At 48.2% G+C, this 18,725-nt stretch overlaps 1 protein-coding gene across 1 annotated transcript; it reads right to left on the reverse strand.

Moving 5' to 3' along the window:
- Positions 1 to 855: 855 nt before the first annotated feature.
- On the reverse strand, positions 856 to 18,463 carry C3H1orf115 (chromosome 3 C1orf115 homolog). Its single transcript, XM_029593160.1, has 2 exons — positions 17,907 to 18,463; positions 856 to 5,338 (listed from the first exon to the last, which is right to left on the reverse strand). Exons 1-2 carry the CDS (start codon positions 18,141 to 18,143, stop codon positions 5,219 to 5,221), a joined length of 357 nt encoding a protein of 118 aa, XP_029449020.1. The 5' UTR covers positions 18,144 to 18,463; the 3' UTR covers positions 856 to 5,218.
- Between the last annotated feature and the right edge of the window lie 262 nt (positions 18,464 to 18,725).

Raw genomic sequence — 18,725 nt, forward strand, 5'->3', positions numbered from 1 at the left:
GCTCCTTCTCTGTAGCTGGTCCTTCCCTCTCGAACCAGCTTCCTTTCCACCTCAGATTGGAACCCTCCCCCCAAACATTCAAAAAGCATTTGAAAACTTGGCTCTTCCAGAAAGCCTACCAACTCCCCACCTAACTCCCTCTCCCTCCCCCGGCACTTGCCCGCCCTGGTACATGCCCCCTGTACTCACTCCTCCCATTGTCCCTCCCCTGCCCCCGCATATTCCACTCCTGCCCATCTGATACCCAGCCCATCCTCCCCTTTCCCCCCCACCCTGCTCCTCCCTCCCTCCTTCACCCTAATATCTTTGGCCCTCCCAACTTGGCCCTTCTGTCTTTCTGCTAATGCCCCCCCCTATCCTAAAACTTTTCATTCTACGCCAAACATTCCGTCCCCCACCTACCTTGGGAATGTATATATGTATATATGTTACAATTTATAATTTAATCTATGTTACAATGTTTCTATGCATAAAGCATAAATGTTACAAGGTTTAATTTTAAAATATTAATGTGTGAACCGATGTGATGTACCCCTACGAATGTCGGTATATAAAAGCAAATAAATAAAATAAATAAATAATATTTATCTGACTTTTCCTCTGGTCCCAGCGTAGGTGTCAAGGTGTCCCACACTTTTCCTGAGAGGCACAGCTAACGACTGGGTTGCAGGAGATCCAGAATGAATGTGCATGAGATAGATTTGCATACACTGGAGATCCAGGGCATGCAAATTGATCTCATGCATATTCCTTGTGGCAATCGTAAAACATGACTGGACAGGTGTGGCTGCAGGAGAGGGTTGGGAAGTACAGGGATAAGTGAAGCTGGGCTCTTAAAGAGACATTTCCCCAAAATCAGTTGATAAACGTATGACTTTATTTACATTTTATCTAGAAATATATACTTGTAGTGTTGAAAGATAACACTGTTACAATAAAATTAATCTCTAGGACTGTAAACACCATTCAGAAGAAAAACACTCCATGCACAATGTGACTTTTTCATGACAATTCGTCTTCACAACGTGTGGTAAAAATAGAGACTCTGACTCCACAAGGAGGATTTGTAATGCACGAGAGTTTTATGCTGTAATATGTCCTTGTAAAGCCTTCGGGTAGGGAGCTTTTTATCCTGCATTTAGCACTAAATATAAAAAAGGGTTGGAACCTTATAGCGTGGGGGAAGTTTTCAAAGACTCGGGTGCCTTTTTGCCCCTGGGTAAATGCGAGTGCTGGGTAAGAGGAGCTTCAGCCGCTGGAAAGAATGTGCGAATTTTCATAACAAGCGGACAAGAGGCATTTTGGGAGAGGGGAGGCATTTCCAAGGCCGGTATTAGATTTCTGAGCGGACCTTACATTATCTAAAAGGTAGGCAGGTCGACAGAATATCCCTCTCGCCTCTTCATTTTACATTGCACAAATGTGTGAATCATTAGCTGCTGAACATCCCATTTTTCAATTTCAGAGTAGAGGGGGTACCTTGGCTCTGAATATTGGCTTGCTAGACGTGAACTTGCACTGCTTAGCAGTTAGGCCCCCTCTTGAAAGTTTACCCCTAGATACATCTATTCCTTTAAGGCAGCGGCTGGCAAATGTACAATAAGCAATACTGTTTGTCTCTCACTGGTGAAACTCTGAGGTCATTCTAGGCTGAACTCACTGGGCAGAGAACCTCAGCACCTTCCCCCTTCCAGGATTTCATCCGATATAACATTTAACGGTGCTTCCCTTTTATTGAGGCTCCAAGCTCCCTGCTTCTTGTGTCTGTGCTTGTTTTCACCGGATGGTATCCTGCAAGGACGACTGGCTCCCAAGTTTCTTCTTTGCCATGTGGATCATCCCTGCTGCTGTAGGCCTAGTTAGGCTAAGACTGCACACACCCTGACTGGCTAAGTCAAAGCTCGCTGCTAGGCAGGCATTTAACAAAGCTGCTGGTGTGAGACAAATGGGTCGTCTGGAAAACTGAGGATTGTTTGGAGGAAATGTGCCTGAGGAAATGTTCCTGCACCGGTTATCAGTGAGGCAGGCCCAGGACAAAACAATGGCCATTGGCTGCTTTAAGGGTTTCGAGGCCCTTTTAAATAAAGCACATGTTTTAAGGATTCAGAGATGGTGAAGAGCAGTGTTCCTTGTGTATGAGATTCAGGCTCAACCTTGTTTGCCCCAGAGATAAGACTAAGTGAACTGTAAGGGTGAGAGGTTTTCACTGCAGTATTCGTAAGAATTAGCTATGTGATTTGGGGTCATTTTGGCACAGTAGATTTTTGCAGTGAAAAATAAAGCAAACAAAAGGGCATGTGATTAAAGTTGTGCCTTCAGCCCATTTTGAGTGGGTTCTCTTACAAAATTGTGATACCCATTTTTTTTTTAACCTTGTGTAATCTTGTAATCGTGTTTAAAAGACTCAGGTCAAATAGCAAAAGGGTTTAATTGGCTAACTTTGGAAGGTAACCAGTTAAAACTTTGCTTTTAAAAATTCTCCTCCCCCCGTGGCTAGATTTACCTTTGTAAGATTACAAAATGGCTAAATGATCAAAAGAGAGACAGCAGGCTGGGCTTATGACAGGGCTGGTTGGTGCTGATTTGCAGAACCGACCAGCTAAGTTTAGGCGGGCAGCTCCCGCTGAACAAGCAGCTGCCCTAAGTCTAGCTGCTGAATGTAATGTCATCATTTGTAAACTTCCTAAAGCTAACCAGGTAAAAATAGCCAATTATCTTACCCACTCAGGGGAGCTTTGTGTACAATCTCTGTCTGTTTACTTTCATTGCCTTCCTCGCCATTTGTGAACGGACTTTAGCTTTTTAATTGCTGTTTTTAAGACAATAACATGAAAGGCACTTAAAGGAACATTCCAGAAAGTTAATTGCATACAAAAGCGCATGGCGGTATTAAGTTGGCACAAGCTGCTTCCCGAAGCTGTAGGCACAGTTTGGAAACCATCTGGCGGTCGGTCCCGAGAAATCCAGACCCTTCAGAGGTTGTGGAATTTAAAAAAAAACTTTACCTCTAATCTTGGTGAACAGCACCTACAGTTGAGGTAGCTGCAATACAATACTCTTAACATGAAATTGCCCCCTGTGTCTCCCTGACAAACACCATCTCTACTTTACCATTCATTTCCTTCCAGTCCTTGCCTATATTTCCTCTCCTTCCGCAGGACATGTCCTACCTTTTGCACCTGCCCTGTTCCTACGCTTCCTTCCTCCCCTCGTCCACATGCTTTACCGCCCTCCCTTAACCTGCGTCCCTGAGCGCAGACAATGCTTTCCCACTTAGAAACGTCGTCCGTCCTCGGACCTTTCCAGAGTCAAGCTTTATCCTTCGGAGACGTCGCCTAAGCAGGGGGCAATTCAAGTCTCAGCTTCTTCTTTCGAAGACAGGATTTTGTGAGTATATTACTGGATAGGAGGCTGGGATTTTGGAAACAACCTCAATTTAAATACCCTTTCCTCCCTCGCACACCCCCCACCCCCATACGGAGGGCATGATATTCTAGATAACCTCAATTCAACCCCCGGGCCCCTGCATTTCTTTATGAAAGGGGCCAAGCTTGCTCACCTCCTCTGCCCCCCCCCCCCCCAATGACTCACCAGCCTGAAGAGTTAAAGGCTGATGTTCCCCCAGGAGTTTACCTCTACACAAAGCTTGGTAGCACTAGATGCAGCCCTTTGAAAGTTATAAGGAGGGAATGCATACACAAACACAAGCTGTAATATACACACAGGCATTTTACCCTCGCAGAAGCCTGTTCCATTGAAAAGGATAAAAGCCTGCATTTTAAAATAGTTTCAGGGTTGTACTACCACAGCTGGAGCTTTCCTTGCTTTAAAATCACTGCAGGCATGAAATCCCCGCAGTGACGGCACAGGTCCATCTATGGCACTGCGGTTCTGCCGGGGCACGAGAAACCCAGCTCCCCCTACTGCAATGCCACCCTGAGATCGCTTATAACCACCATGACGACTGCCACGACTGTTGTGCCTCAATCACCATGCTTAGAAGCCGCTAAAGAGGGAGGGGGGAAACAGATCTGTTATGGTAAAACGACCGTGTCATTGTTAAGACAACCATGTCTGGCATCGCTGGTGCCATGAGGCTGTCGCAAACACAGTACTCTGTGGAGTAAAAGAGACACTGTGAGATGACTGAAGTCCCCCGACCTTCACATGATGCATTAGCCAAGCACAGCCTCTACTTATCTGTGCAAGATGGTTTGATATACGCGACTGTAGTTAGCGATGTCATAATTAATTAGGCCAGTGCTCTTCACCTTAAACAGGATATTATAGACGCTGCACAGCTAACAAATATCAGAGATGACCATCATACTAGGCTTCCTCGTAAGGGCTTTCGCCTATTCAACTCGGCCTTATAAATAATCATGGGTCATCAGCACTGCGATTATCGTTATGGCTTAAGACTGATAATTTCCATTCACATATCGAAGTGTTCAAGATAAGTTGAAATTTCTAATGATGGATTTGCACAAAGCATAATATGATTTCGGGCTGAACACAGCCTATGATTTTGCGAGTTTTAATTGCATAAGAAAAAATATTTAAAAAATTAGTTTCATCAATATGACCTATGATTATTTATAAGGCCGAGTTGAATAGGCGAAAGCCCTTACGAGGAAGCCTAGTATGATGGTCATCTCTGATATTTGTTAGCTGTGCAGCATCTATAATATCCTGTTTAAGGTGAAGAGCACTGGGATATTTTTTACTACTGGTTCATTCCCAATACTTTTCGTCCATAATTCTAAGTCCTACTCTATTGAATCTGAGGTCATAATTAATTAGGCACCAGGGTGAAAAATGGCCAGAACATCTGTACTTTCAGTACGTAAGCAATACAACAGAGAGGATTTGTAATCTTTGTTTTCATCCCTGCTCACAAAATCAGCGAGATATCCACTTTGTGATTCTAATGTCAAAAGAAGCAAAAATCAGAGTATTCCAGCCACTGGTAGTGGGGCGCAGGTACAGACGGCTCCTTACGTCATCCTCCAGGACCATTTCCTTTCATGAGAAAACGCCGACAGGCATCTGCCGTTTCAGGTAAGCCCTGCGAAGACGATTCTGATGTGTGGATTTTTTTGGGGGCTCAGCCAGTCCCTTGGAAGCATCCCGGGACCACAGCCCCCACCTCCCCAGTCACCAGCTGCGCTCAACCTGCAGTTTTCTCAAAAAGTGAAGGGAGCCGGGTGTCCAGGCACTAACGGGTCAAATGCACCACCGCTGCTGCCACGCCGAAGGGGGCCACGTAGGCATCGGTTAAGGTCTGAAGTCCAAGCAGCAGGTAACGGCACCCGTTCCTCAGAGCCTTTCCCACGTTCTGTGTTAAGGAAGAAACAAAAAGATGACAAACTAATTAGAGCTTTCAAAGAGGGCCAAGCTTGGGGGCGAGTCTTGGAAAATTAGATTCAAGAAGGCCTGGTCATTCCACATCTGAATTTCATGCCACAGTCACAGAGGTCTAATTTCCCCCAACTCCACCACTGGTGCTAAATGAGATGACCCCTAACTCTGTGTGATCAGTACTTTAAAATAGCTGCATATTCTGAACAGAAACGGAATGAGTCGTGTGAATACAATACAATACCCTTCTGCATCTACTGTTTATCCCTCCTCAACCTTTTCTTCTCTTCCACGGTGACTTTTTAGTGCTATTGAAAGATGCCAGATGGAGAGCACCACAAATCAAGGTCATCTGTAACGTACACATGAAAGGTTCACAATGCAAGCTTCTCTAGCAAACGAGCCACAAGCCTGCTCTACAGGGAGGACCATGGAGGCTTAGAAAGGATGCAGAGTAGAATGATTGTTTGTCCAAACTCTCTCTGGGAATCTCACAGCTGCCACGTGATCCAGTTCAAGGACAGATACTGTTAGCCACACCTGGTTTTTGAACTTACATCGCAGTGTATTGTGGTATCTGCAGTCCCTGCTTCTACCATTTGAAATCAACATCGCACGTACCCACAATGCTTCCGAATGGGGTCGTCAGAAATCCAAGACAGGCTTACATTTTCCCTCCTTGAACTGGCTCAGTTGGCATCTCTGTCAACTTGTCCACAAACGGTTCCAATGAGCGGCTAATATAATGTAATTTGAGTGGCACAGATACCCATCAACTGGGCAGTCTTAATCATCAACTCACATAGGCAACCAGGTCAACAGAAGAGGCTTTCTTCCCCATTGCTTGCCTTAGGATGTGGTCCTGCTTTTGATAGGGAAAGAGAAACAAGAAATATGTGCATACAATGGGACCAAACTAGACCTGAATGAGTTTCTTTGAGCTGACCCGGGTAAAGGGGCAACCTTAGGAGCAAGGCATGGTGGAACCCCACACAGTGATTTCCTATGTATTACCACCACGACTGACAAGTCCCTTGTTTGAGCAGCCCAGCAGGGGTTAGACACCCAGTGGAGAGGATGCGCTCAGTCCTGGGCTGGAAAGGAAGACTGCTGCCACTAGCATGGTGGCACATGCCAACCAAAAGCATGGTACAGAGATGTCTCAGAGATGAGGATGGGGGGTGGGGGGGGCAACACATTTAAGACAAATGGATTAAGATTAAAAAAATATATATCACAATCCCATAATCCCAGACTTTGCCCTTAATTTATTTATCTTCGGGCAGGGTTTAAAGCAGTATTCCTCAATCCAGTCCTTGAGGATCTGCAGACATCTGGTTTTTAGGATATCCACTGAATATAGGTTTACATGAATTGCATCCCTTGTATGCAAAATCTCTCATTTATATTTGCCGTTGATATCCAGACAACCGGGCTGGCCGAAAGATCCCCACGGAGCAGGTTCAGGACGACTGGGTATGAAGGAGTGCAATGCGAGATCACTTTAAACAGATCACAAAAGATGAGGGAAAACGCACCTCTTATTGTTAATCTGACCTCAAACTGCAATCCAGCAATCCTTGTCTCAGAACTGCCAAGTTACTCTGGTCCAGAAGGGACATTTTTTTGGCTGGTCCAGGATTGATTTCAACCCTATACTGATGCACTGGGGACCTGCAGCGTTGATTTCGGTGGGCAGAATCAGGGACTTCAGACACCACACTGCTCTGGGATGTAAGTTCAAAAGCAGGATTGGCCAAAGAATCTCCCTTCTGTAACGAGGTAACTTTAGAGCAGCTCTGGTAAGTGCCTCAGTTCTGGGTGTGATCAGGGCTTGTGATCTCCCATTTGTTCTCGTCCAGTGGTTGATGGATCTCGGGTGGTCACAGCTCCCCTTTTCACAAAGCTTCCGAATCTGGTCCGATTTTCAAACATAGCGGCAAGCAGCAGGTCTGAGATTTGCTCTTAGAATCAGGTTCCTTTGCATGTTTAGTTTCACTGGAAAGCAAACCTATTTGGAGGCCACAGCACCTGGGGCTGAGAACCCATTCTAGCCTCTGCCATAGACGTTTGGCACCCTCAAAAATAAAATTAAAATAATCAAACAAAATTGTACTCAACTATAGTTTGTTTCCCCTTCCCACCACTTGTGAATGAGCAAGTCACTTAAACACTCTGGGGCCGATGCAATATTTTGGTAGAGAAAGCGGGCGCTGCACAGTCAGCGTCCGCTTTAACACATCCCAGGTTTCCCTAAACACCGCACAGCCAGGGGTTCAGGAAATGGATGCTTCTCAATTGAGCGTCCGTTTCTTGCACCCGACTCCTGCCATTTTTTTTTTTTTTTTTTTTGTTAAATTAGTTTGCAACGTTATTAAGTAGGAGGAAGTATAGAAAAGCAGTTTTTTTCTGCTTTTCTGTACTGGTTTAAGGAGCACTCAGCAATTAACGCATGCTCCAGGCAGGCATTAATTTCTGATCACTAAAATGTGCGTCCTAGTCACATTTTTTTTTTTGCATCAGGAGTGAATGCCTAATAGCTTCATTCACATGCATTTGCATGTGATTAGTACTATTAGATTCACTCCACGTTGGACGTGCGTTGTAGAAGCACTAATCTCCTTATTGCATAAGGGGATTAATTAGCGCCTGTACAACCCGCATCCAACTGCGGGTTATACAGTGCATCGGCCTCTCTGTGCTCAGCCTTAAAATGTAAGCTCTCTAAGGAGAGGAGTTTGTAATCGGATGCTGTGTACCCTCACATCCTATTAGGATGGACCATGGCGTGCCATGGAGGCGATAACACGCAGGTCCTGGGAGGGACAGGGACCATGGCAGTCCCCTGCTGGCCCACTGTGAGGCAGAGCGAGGATCTATAAAGCTGCATAGGCCTGCCTTCAGGGGGGGGGGGGGGGGGGTGTAGGATAGACCAAGCCATTTTAGTCACTGGCCCCCTCACCCCCACGGCTGTCATCTGGCTCCATGCCAAAACAGAACAGGCTAATCCAGTCCTGGCTCTACTCCCAGAGCACACAGGGAACTGTAGGTTCTGATTTTCCCCATCGATTTCCCTAAAAAAAAGCCAAAACAAAAAACAAACACACACGCAGCTACAACTGTGGGTAAAGCTAGGACTGGATGAGCTTGTTCTTTCTGGCAGGGAGCCAGATGACAATGCTGCGCCTGTGAGGGGGGATGGGGGCAAGTCTCTTACACTCAGGCCGATGCAATAAAACCTGCGGGAGAGCCGGCGTTCCAAGGCCAGCGCCCGCTCTCCCGACGCGCGCCCAGGCCACTGGCCTGGGCGCACGATTCTGTATTCAAATGAGGGCCCGCGCTAATAAGGAGGCGCTAGGGACACTAGCGCGTCCCTAGCTCCTCCTTACTAGCGGAAGCGCTGGCTGTCAGCGGGTCCGACAACCGACACTTAATTCTCGAACCCACCGACAGCCACGGGTTTGGAAGACGGGTGCCGGCAAAACTGAGCGTCCGTTTTCGAACCCGTGGACAGATTTTGGGGTAGATTTTACAAAGATACTCACACGCATACTTTTGTTTGCTCACCAGGTGCAAACAAGAGTACGCGGGATTTTAAATGATACGCACATAGCCGCGCGTATCCATTAAAATCCGGGGTCGGCGCGCGCAAGGCTGCCCAAAATAGGCAGCCTGAGCGCGCCGAGCCGCACAGCCTGCCTCCGTTCCCTCCGCCTCCCCCCACCTTCCCCTCCCTAACCCACCCCCCGAGCCCTATCTAAACCCCCCCTACCTTTATTCCAGAAGTTACGCCTGCTCGTTATTTTGGGGGCCTCTGACTTAATATCGCTGCAATATTAATTCAGAGTGTGTACAGAAAAGCAATTTTTTTCTGCTTTTCTGTACACTTTCCCGGTGCTGTCTAGGGCAGGCGTTAATTTCTGAGAGTAGAGTGTGCGGCTTGGCCACACATTTTACTTTCAGTATCCCGGGGGACTAACTAATAAGCTCATCAACATGCATTTGTATGTGATGAGCGCTATTAGTTTTTGCGAGTTTGGCCGCACTTTTTCAAGGTGCTATTACCTCTTACAGTATAAGGGGTAATAGACACGCATCAAAAACACACGGCCAAATGGGTGCCAGACAGTGCGCTCGGCCGAGCGCACCGTACTGAATTGGCCTGAATGAAAGGCCACGAATCTAATCTAATTTAATGTTCAATTTCTATTCCACCTTTCGTGACCGGTCGGCCACTTCACAGCGGATTACGATGAAGGGGGGGGAAGGGAGGAGAAGGAGGCGGCGAGTAGAAATTACTCAGCAATTCCAAATGCCAGAACCAAGAAATGGTGACTGGCAACCTAGAAATGTTTCAATGAATTCATGAATTAAATGAAACGGTCTTGCAGTGAGGTATGTGCCGCGCATTTCAGCTGTCATCTCCCCTCTTAGGCTTCATTTCTGCTTAGTTCCATCCCCCCCAGCGATAGGGGGAGGAGGTCACAGCTTTCACAACCAGAAAGGCGGGCAGGGGCCTCTGCGCACACTCTGAACGGGAGTTTTCCCGTAAGAAAGCTAAGCTGGGTTTAAAAAGTCTGTTCAAGCTAATTCACAAGCCTGGGTTTCATACATGAGTCGCCCTAACAGCCTCTACAGCCCTGAAGACGAGGCAAGAGGACCGCGTCATCGTCTGCTGCCGCGCTGGCCCCGGACAGCAGGGAAACGAACTGTGTCGGAGACGGCGGGGGGGGGGGGGGGGGGGGGGGGGCAACCTGGGCTTTCTTCCTTTATTTTAGAAAAAAGTACCCGACTCCAGGTTCACCGATGTTGTCACATTCACAGGCGCTGGTGTGACTCCTGTACCAGGCCAATCTGGACTCTGCGGTCTTAGTGTTCTCAAGAGAATAATGACTAAAATCACAATAATCCCCCCCCCCCCCCCCAATATAAATTAAAAAAAAGAAAAAGAAAACTGAGCGCAACTACCCCCTGAGGTATATCTTCACGTTTCCCCTTCCCACCGAGGAAGTGCATGAAGGGAGCAGCTCAGCCCGTCCCTTCCACAATCATCTCTGGCCCACCCCCTTCAGAGCCATTCCTGGGCACTCAGCAGAATGTTTTCCGATGGCGGATTATTTATTTACAGATTCTGGTATTCTGTAACTTCCAATAGCAAATAATTGCTTGGTGCGGATCACAAGAACTAGAAACACAAACATGAGTAAAACACACACACACACACTCAGCCATAAAAACCATAAACAAATAAACTATGTAATAAATAACTTAAAAAAAAAAAATCATGTGCCTGCTGAAAAAGAAAAGCTTTCATCTTTTTTCTAAACTGTAAATAGTTTAAAGGCTGGCGCCATATAAGCCAAGATTCACGAGTGCATTTCTTGCGATGTATAATCATGCAAAGAGGGAACAAGAAGTAGATGTTGATCTGCAGGTAAAAGTGAACATGTAGGGACCTAGAGAATCAATACCTTTTTCAACAGGAGGGGTGCCCTGAATATAATATCCTATGAATACTTGTTAAAATCTTAACTAAAGCTCTCTGTTGAAATGGGGGCCAATGCAACTGCTTAAGAATGACAAAGGTGCATGTGAGAGGCTACGCAGGCTAGGGCTCTTCAGCTTGGAAAAGAGATGACAAAGGGGACATGACAGAAGTTTACAAAATCATGAGCAGATATAGTTATTTACCCTTTCAAATAATTCTAAAAATGGAACTAACAACCAACAGATTCAAAATAAACCGTAGGAAGTGCTTTTTCACTCAGAGCACCATCAAGCTGTGGAATCTGTTGCCAGATTAAGGTGAATAACGTAGCGGGGTTTAAGAGAGGTTTGGACACGTTCATAACACATTCGGGCTGATTGTGTAAACTGCGCTCGGCTGTGCGCACTGTTCAACACGCGTCTGGCCACATGTTTTCGACGCGCATCTATTACCTCTTATACCGTAAGGTGTGTAGCGCATCGAAAATGCGCAGCCAAACCCCCTGGAAACTAATAGCGCTCATCACGTGCAAATGTGTTAGTCACCTGGGATAATGAAAGTAAAATGTACGGCCCGAAAAATCCTAGCGATATTAAGTCGGAGGAACCAAAAATGTAAATTAAAAAAAAAAAAAAAGTGCCAGCCGGTCCGGTTAGGAGAACGGACTCTCAATTCTAATGGCGTCCATTTTCCTAACCGATGGCTGTCAGCGGGTTCGGAAAAATGAAGCTCAAAAAATTGAGTGTCAGGGAGGAGTCAAGATGGCTGCTTGAGCAGACGGACTCAACGCTGCTCCTGCTTCTGTTACCTGAAAAAGCTTAAATATTATAAATATGCCGCACAAAAGGAATGGGAAAATCATAATTTACCCGGCTGAATTCATTATTCCCTCAGACCAGCATTTAATATCTGAGTTTGCTGCGTCTTCACAGGTTTTTCAGGCTTCCAGCCCCATTGGCACAACAGGGAGAGGAGCCCCGCTATAGCCTGGGGAGATTTCGCTGAGCCCACCGAATGCTAGACAACCTCCCTTGGCTTCTCCTCAGGGCACCGTCGTCACTGCTGGGGCGCGGGATGGCGACATCACTGGGCAGTCTCAGTTGGCTGGGAATGCCGGCGTCTTCCAGGATATGGAACTGGTTTTACCACGGATCGAGCAAACCGACACTCCTGAGGAGCAGTCGGTGGAGCTGACCCTTCCTAGGGGTTAGAGGAGAGGAATTAGGTGCAAGACCCTGGAGAAGACATCATAAAGACCATGGAGATTAGAAAACCGAAGGTTGTCACGCTAGAATTCCTATGGGATTTAATAGCAGGTATGTCCTCTATGTTCAAAGAACAGTCTTGCTGGATAGAAGTTGTGGGAAAGAAATTGGATTCGGTAGCTACTGAACATCAACATGCATTGCGTGAGCATGCACAAGCTAGCCAATCTTTCAAAAATAGATGTGAAAAGTATCCAAGATTCCTCAGCTGTAACTATTCGGGACTGTATGACCTCTTCAAGGAGATTAGAATCAGTTGAAAACTATCTAAGACATTTAAACCTAAGACTATTGAACTTCCCTAAAATGTTGGGTGAATTACCAATAATTACCTTTAAAAAAAAGATACCTACAAGATGTCCTAAAGATTTCCTCTGATCCCGCTGGGCCAAGGAGGCACTAGGGGTGTATAACTGTCCCTAGCGCCTCCTTTTAGCACGACCCCTCATTTAAATATAGGATAGCGCACCCAGGAGAGGTGGGCGGCCTGAATATTAGCCAGGAAGACCGAAGAAAGCTATTGCTATCCCTGACAGTGAGTAACAGGAATCAGATCTGCTTTACGGGATCTTCCCGGCACTTGTTACCTGGATTGGCCACTGCTGGAGAAAGGATGCTGGGCTCAATGGACCTTGCTCTGATCCAGCATCTTAAATATTCTTAAGTTTTCATACACAATTTATGCTTCTATTTAAAACCATGTATAATGATTCTCAGAACAGTTGGACTCATCTTGTCCACATGTTCCGCTTTACGCCAATTATGATGTGAGTTATCCGTTATTACTGATGTATAATTTAGGTTTTATTAAATGCAATTTGGCTGTGATTCAGAGTCCCTTGCTTTTATTTACATTCCAGCATTGCATAAGCACTGTTTTGCCTGCCTGCCTGATTAGTGCGTGTGGTAGGTACCTCCCCTGCAGGCAGTACCAGCTGAAATGCACATGGAGTCTGATCATGAAAACTGAGAAAGGCCATTCCTTTTCCACGAGTTTCAAAACAGACTCAATATTATACATGTGACTGCTCATATTTTTCATTCATTATTTTTTATGAACGTTTGTGTACGTTTTATTTACTGTTAAGGATTATTGTGTGTGTTTGTTGGTCTGTGGATTATGAGCAGGCAGCGTTCACATCTCCCCCCTCCTTCCTCCAGTGCAGGCAGTCCCAGCCATTCTGGTGAATGGTTCGGGGGGGGGGGGGGGGGCACATGTGCCAGGTTCCTACAACAGCCAGGGCCAGAGGGGAGGGTGGAGATGACTAAACATGGGAGAAACTCAATAGAGTTGCAGAGGAAAGTTTGTGCCGTTGTAGCACAGTAGAGGGCGGATCCAGAAGATCTGAAAACCCATACAAGCAGGCAGGGGCGGCGCAAGGCAATCTGCCGCCTGAAGCGAGGGATGAGATGGTGCCCCCTTCACCCCACCCCCCTCGCTCTGCCCCTCCTCCCTTCAGCCGTGGCCGGCCTGGCCTCCGGAGGCGTCCTTCCTCCACGCCGGCAGCCTAGCCTCCGGTGGCCGCTGCTGGCCTGAGCTGAGGCAGCCGCGGCAGGGTGAGGCGGACGCCACAGTGGCATTCTGAGAGGGACAATTTTTTTGCCGCCTGAAGCAGCTGCCTCACCCTGCCTCATTATAGAACCACTCCTGCTGCGCAGGAAGAAACTGCCAGAGCCAAAAAACATGGGGTAGACCATGAAGCCTCTGAAGCGCTGCACATCTACGAGGAAATCTGCTAATCTCAAGCATAAATATAACTTAAAACGCTGAACAGTGACTTCCGCAAGAAATTTTTTTTTTTTTTTTTTTAAAGGAGCACGTCCATAATGAACACTCCAAGGCTCCAAGATGCAGAGTTTAGAAAAAAAGGAAAAACTAAATTTTTCACTCTTATAGTCCAAGCTTTTAGCCATCTGCTTTTCTCCTGGACATGACAAAGTGTTATGCTATTTTAATTAACTCCTTTCTTGTTACTTAACAAAGACTTACTCATAGAGAACAATAAGAGAGGATGCCGGACTGGGATTCTTCCATTAAGACATAGCCTGCTGGTAAATCTTCCAGTCCAGCGTGAACGCACTATGTAGTGCACATAGGTCGCCGCACGACGCAGCAAGGATTTTTACGCACAAAATCTCCGCGCGCAACAGCCATGGCAGCGAAGGCATGGCCTGTTACCGGCAAATTTAGGGACGTGTGCAGAAACCCTGAAGGCTCAACACAATTTTGTACGCTGGAAATTTAACTCCTGGTCAGAGCTGGAGAAAAAATAAGTTCATGCCATCTCTGACCCATGAGTTCAAGGTCCCAAACACACAGGCCGATACAGGATGGAGCGCACTGTTAACCTGTCCTTGGACGCGTGTTTTCCCGTACCCCTTATTCAGTAAGGGGCGGAAAGCGCGCGTCCAACCCGCCGAACCTAATAGCGCCCGCAACATGCAAATGCATGTTGAGGGCGCTATCAGGTATTCGCGCGCAATTCAGAAAGTAAAATGTGCAGCCAAGCCGCACATTTTACTTTAAGAAATTAGACCCGACCCAAAGGTCGGCGCTAATTTCTTCCAGCACCGGGAAAGTGCACAGAAAGGCAGTAAAAAAACTGCTTTTCTGTGCACCCTCCGACTTAATATCATGGCGATATTAAGTTGGAGGTCCCGAAGAGTAAAAAAAAATAAATAAATAAATAATTTGAATTCGGCCCACGGCTGTCGGATCCAAAACCGGATGCTCAATTTTGCCGGCGTCTGGTTTCCGAGCCCGTGGCTATCAGCGGGCTTGAGAACCGACGCCGGCAAAATTGAGCGTCGGCTGTCAAACCCGCTGACAGCCACCGCTCCTTTTCCCCGTTTTTACCGCTGGGCCTAATTTAAATACTGAATTGCATGCGCCGGGAGAGCGGGCGTTCGCCCGCTCTCCCGCGGACTTTACTGAATCGGCCTGAGAGATTGTAATTTTGAAATTATATTGTGCCTGCATAAAAGGTTACTTCTGCACGGCGTGCACATTTTACGCACACACACATGGTCTGCTGAACACCAGTTTTGCAAGCATGGTGTGAAAAGAGAAGACACCCCCCCCCCCCCATTTTATTTATTTATATTCAAAGCAGATTACATGCAGGTACTGTGGGTATTTCCCCAGAGGGTCTGCAGTCTACTTTGTACCCTCTCATCTCGGAGGGGGGGGGGGGGGAGAACAAGGGAAGGAAATTCTTGAATGACCCAGGTTTTGAGCTCCAGAACCAAACCCAAACAAGGTGCCGGGGGGGGGGGGGGGGGGGGGGGGAAAGGCGGAGGAGGAGGAGGAGGAGGGTGTTGGTGGCAGTGCAGCTCTGACAGGCAGAAGGTTGCCAGTGCCTTGTTTGTCCCCAACTAGGCAGGGTGGGGCAGCAGCAGAAGTAGCACTCCTCCTCCGGCTGGGAAGGCCTAATAGGGGAAGCTAGGCAGACCTGATCACCTAAAGGCAAAGGGGCCGATGCAATAAAGTGCGCCCAGCCCAGCGCACAGGCGAACAAGCGTTTGGACGCACGTTTTGCATGCGCGTCCATAACCCCCCCATGCAATAAGGGGATCGATGCACGTGCAAAACGCACGCGTAGCTAACAGCGCCGATCGCGTGTAAAACTCCATGTAGCTATTACCCCGCAACGCAAAAAGTCCCCATGCGCCAGAGGCGCACTTTTTAACCCGTACAATTTTACACCTGCCCCGCAGCAGGCGTAAAGTCTTCCCTTCCCGCGTGTCACAGACTTAACTTAAAAACAAAAAAAAGCACTGCTTTTCTGTGGTTCCTCCTACTTAGCATCATCACCATACTAACGGGCCGATACAGTACAGAGTGCACTGTTAACCCGCATTTGGACACGCGTTGTCGACGCGCTAGCTTTACCCCTTATTCAGTAAGGGGTAATAGCGCGTCGAAAACGCACATCCAACCCCCCCCCCCCGAAAGTAATAGCCCCTGCAACATGCAAATGCATTAGGTATTCCTGTGCGATTCAGAAAACAAAATGTGCAGCCAAGCCGCACATTTTGCTTTCAGAAATTAGCGCCTGAACAAAGGTTGGCGCTGATTTCTGCCAGCGCCGGGGAAGTGCACAGAAAAGCAGTAAAAACTGCTTTTCTGTGCACCCTCCAACTTAATATCATGGGGATATTAAGTCAGAGGCCCCCAAAGTTAAAAAAAGTTAAAAATTTAAAAAAAAATTTGGAAATCGGCCGCAGCTTGAAAACCGGACGCTCAATTTTGCCGGCGTCCGGTTTAAGAACCCGTGGCTGTCAGCGGGCTCGAGCACCGATGCCAGCAAAATTGAGCGTCTGCTGTCAAACCCGCTGACAGCCGCCGCTCCTGTCAAAAAAGAGGCGCTAGGGACGCGCTGGTGTCCCTAGCGTCTTTTTGCCGCGGGCCCTAATTTAAATAAATTAATTTAGTGAATCGCGCGCACAGGAGAGTGGCCTGTGTGCGTGCCTGGAGAGCGGCGCTCTCCCGCTACTTTACTGTATCGCCCGTAAGTAAGAAGACGCACAGAAAGCAGCACCATGTAAAAAAAAACAACAAAAAACCTCAGGGCGCACAGCCTGGAGAGCGTCTATTGTGTGGGCGTATGGTGCCGGTAGATTAGCTACGGGGGGGAGGTAAAATGGTCACTCATAAAATGAGCGTTTCCCTAAGCCACACACAACCAGGTCTCCTGGGGGAGAGTAGGAAGGGGTACAGATTTTACAGGTTTTACCCCCAAACTTCACCGTAAGATGAGAGAAGGGAGTTCCATGAAAGTGCTGGGGCTTGGTGGGGAAAAAAAAAAAAGTGCACCCAGATTGGACGTTCGTTTTTAGCGGGTCTATACTGCATCGGCCCGAAGGGGTTTTAGAGTGGGGTTGTCTGCCTAACACACAGCCAGAGAAGCAGAGACAGTACACCCCCCCCCCCGTCCCGAAGAGCCTTTTCCCTATGCAAAAGACTGAGCGGCTTAGTGCATCGGGAGCTACATTTTTTATTTAATATTTCTGCGTGCGTTAAGAAACTGCTGCGCTGAATTTCCGTCTTTTTAAGCCCATGGCTTTTTACTTCGGCCTCTTCGTGAGCCGCCCTCTCAAGTCCTTTTTGCAGATGTACAAGCAGCCCTGAAGAGCCTTCCGGAACCAGCGCAAACCAGGAGCCTCCAAGCTCTTGGACCCAGACTGGGTCCTGTCCGGTTTGCTCCCTCCTGCATTCTGTCCTCACCCGCACCATTAATGGAGCTCCCTTCTCTCATCTTACGGTGAAGTTTGGGGTAAAACCTGTCAAATCTGGACCCTTTCCTACTCCCCCCTCCCTCAGGACAGGTAAAGTTCTCTCTCTCGTCCCGAACGTCACAAGCCCCCCAGGATGGGACCACAGCCCAATTCACAGGAATTTGACAGGAGCTGCGCTAGGAAGGCTTCTCCTCCCTGTACTGCCAAGTGTCCTCTCACTCCCCCTCCCTAGACTCTGCGCGTTGCATGCGGGGCAGATCTCCCCCTGTAAGGCTCCCTCCCGGGCTCTGCGCGTTGCATGCGGGGCAGATCTCCCCCTGTAAGGCTCCCTCCCGGGCTCTGCGCGTTGCATGCGGGGCAGATCTCCCCCTGTAAGGCTCCCTCCCGGGCTCTGCGCGTTGCATGCGGGGCAGATCTCCCCCTGCGGGGCTCCCTCCCGGGCTCTGCGCGTTGCATGCGGGGCAGATCTCCCCCTGCGGGGCTCCCTCCCTCCCGGGCGCTGCGCGCGGAGATGAAGCGGGCCCCCCGCCCCCGCTGTACAGCGCTCGCCTCACCTTGGCGTACTTCTTGGCTTTCTTCTTCCTCCTGCGACGTTTCTCCCCTTTGCTCTCCCGCTCCTCCTCGCCTTCCAGCAGCGGCTCGTACCTGCCGGGCAGCGGGGCGAAGTGCATCTCGCTGCGGCCCCTTTGCCCCGGGTGCTCCGTCGCCGCCTCCTCCTCCGGCTCCAGGATGGGACCCCGGTCCTCCCCGGGGCTCAGGCGTGGGTACTTGGCCCTGCTCTTCCCGATCATCCCTGCGCTCGCTGACCCGGCCCGGCTCGACACCGCGCGCGATGCCCTTCTCCCCGGGGCTCTCGGGCGCCTCCAGCGGCCGGACTCGAGCTGCGTCCCGTGTGAAATAAACCCAGATCACAGCACGTACTCCCCTGCTAGGTGGCCGGCTGACGCTATATTTATAGGTTCACTTCGGGAGGTTGTTGATTGTTTCCCTGACAGGAAATCCTCCCTTGGAAAAAGGAAAAAAAAAAAAGTTTTCCTAAGACAATGTCCCAATTCTTTATAACGCAGCAGGCAGCTCCTGGTGTCCTCTCCAGAGAAGGGAGCTGTGCAGTCTTGCAGAGGCCCGAGAGCAATTCTTTCAAGGCCTATAAATGATAATTGATTGCTTCTGTGAATAATTTACTGCGCTTGACTGCCCTTCCTCTTGGGACTGTAGGCTGTTGCTTTGTTAATCATTGTTCACCAATTATCATTATATCAGAACATACCACTGAAAAGTACTTTACTACATCAGTCACATAAGGTGTGTGTGTGTGTGACAATTTCTGGGCAGCTGGAAATCAAAAGTTCCCAGGCATGGAGAGGTGCAATATT

The sequence above is a fragment of the Rhinatrema bivittatum genome, chromosome 3, assembly GCF_901001135.1.
Source record: "Rhinatrema bivittatum chromosome 3, aRhiBiv1.1, whole genome shotgun sequence".
NCBI classification, from domain to species: domain Eukaryota; kingdom Metazoa; phylum Chordata; class Amphibia; order Gymnophiona; family Rhinatrematidae; genus Rhinatrema; species Rhinatrema bivittatum.

What these genes read in the sequence shown, in the direction of transcription:
- C3H1orf115 (XM_029593160.1), bottom strand. Translation starts at nt 18,143, where the DNA reads ATGATCGGGAAGAGCAGGGCCAAGTACCCACGCCTGAGCCCCGGGGAG. An exon ending in AAGCCAAGAAGTACGCCAAG is followed by an intron (nt 5,339 to 17,906) that starts GTGAGGCGAGCG and finishes TCCTTAACACAG; the next exon opens with AACGTGGGAAAGGCTCTGAG.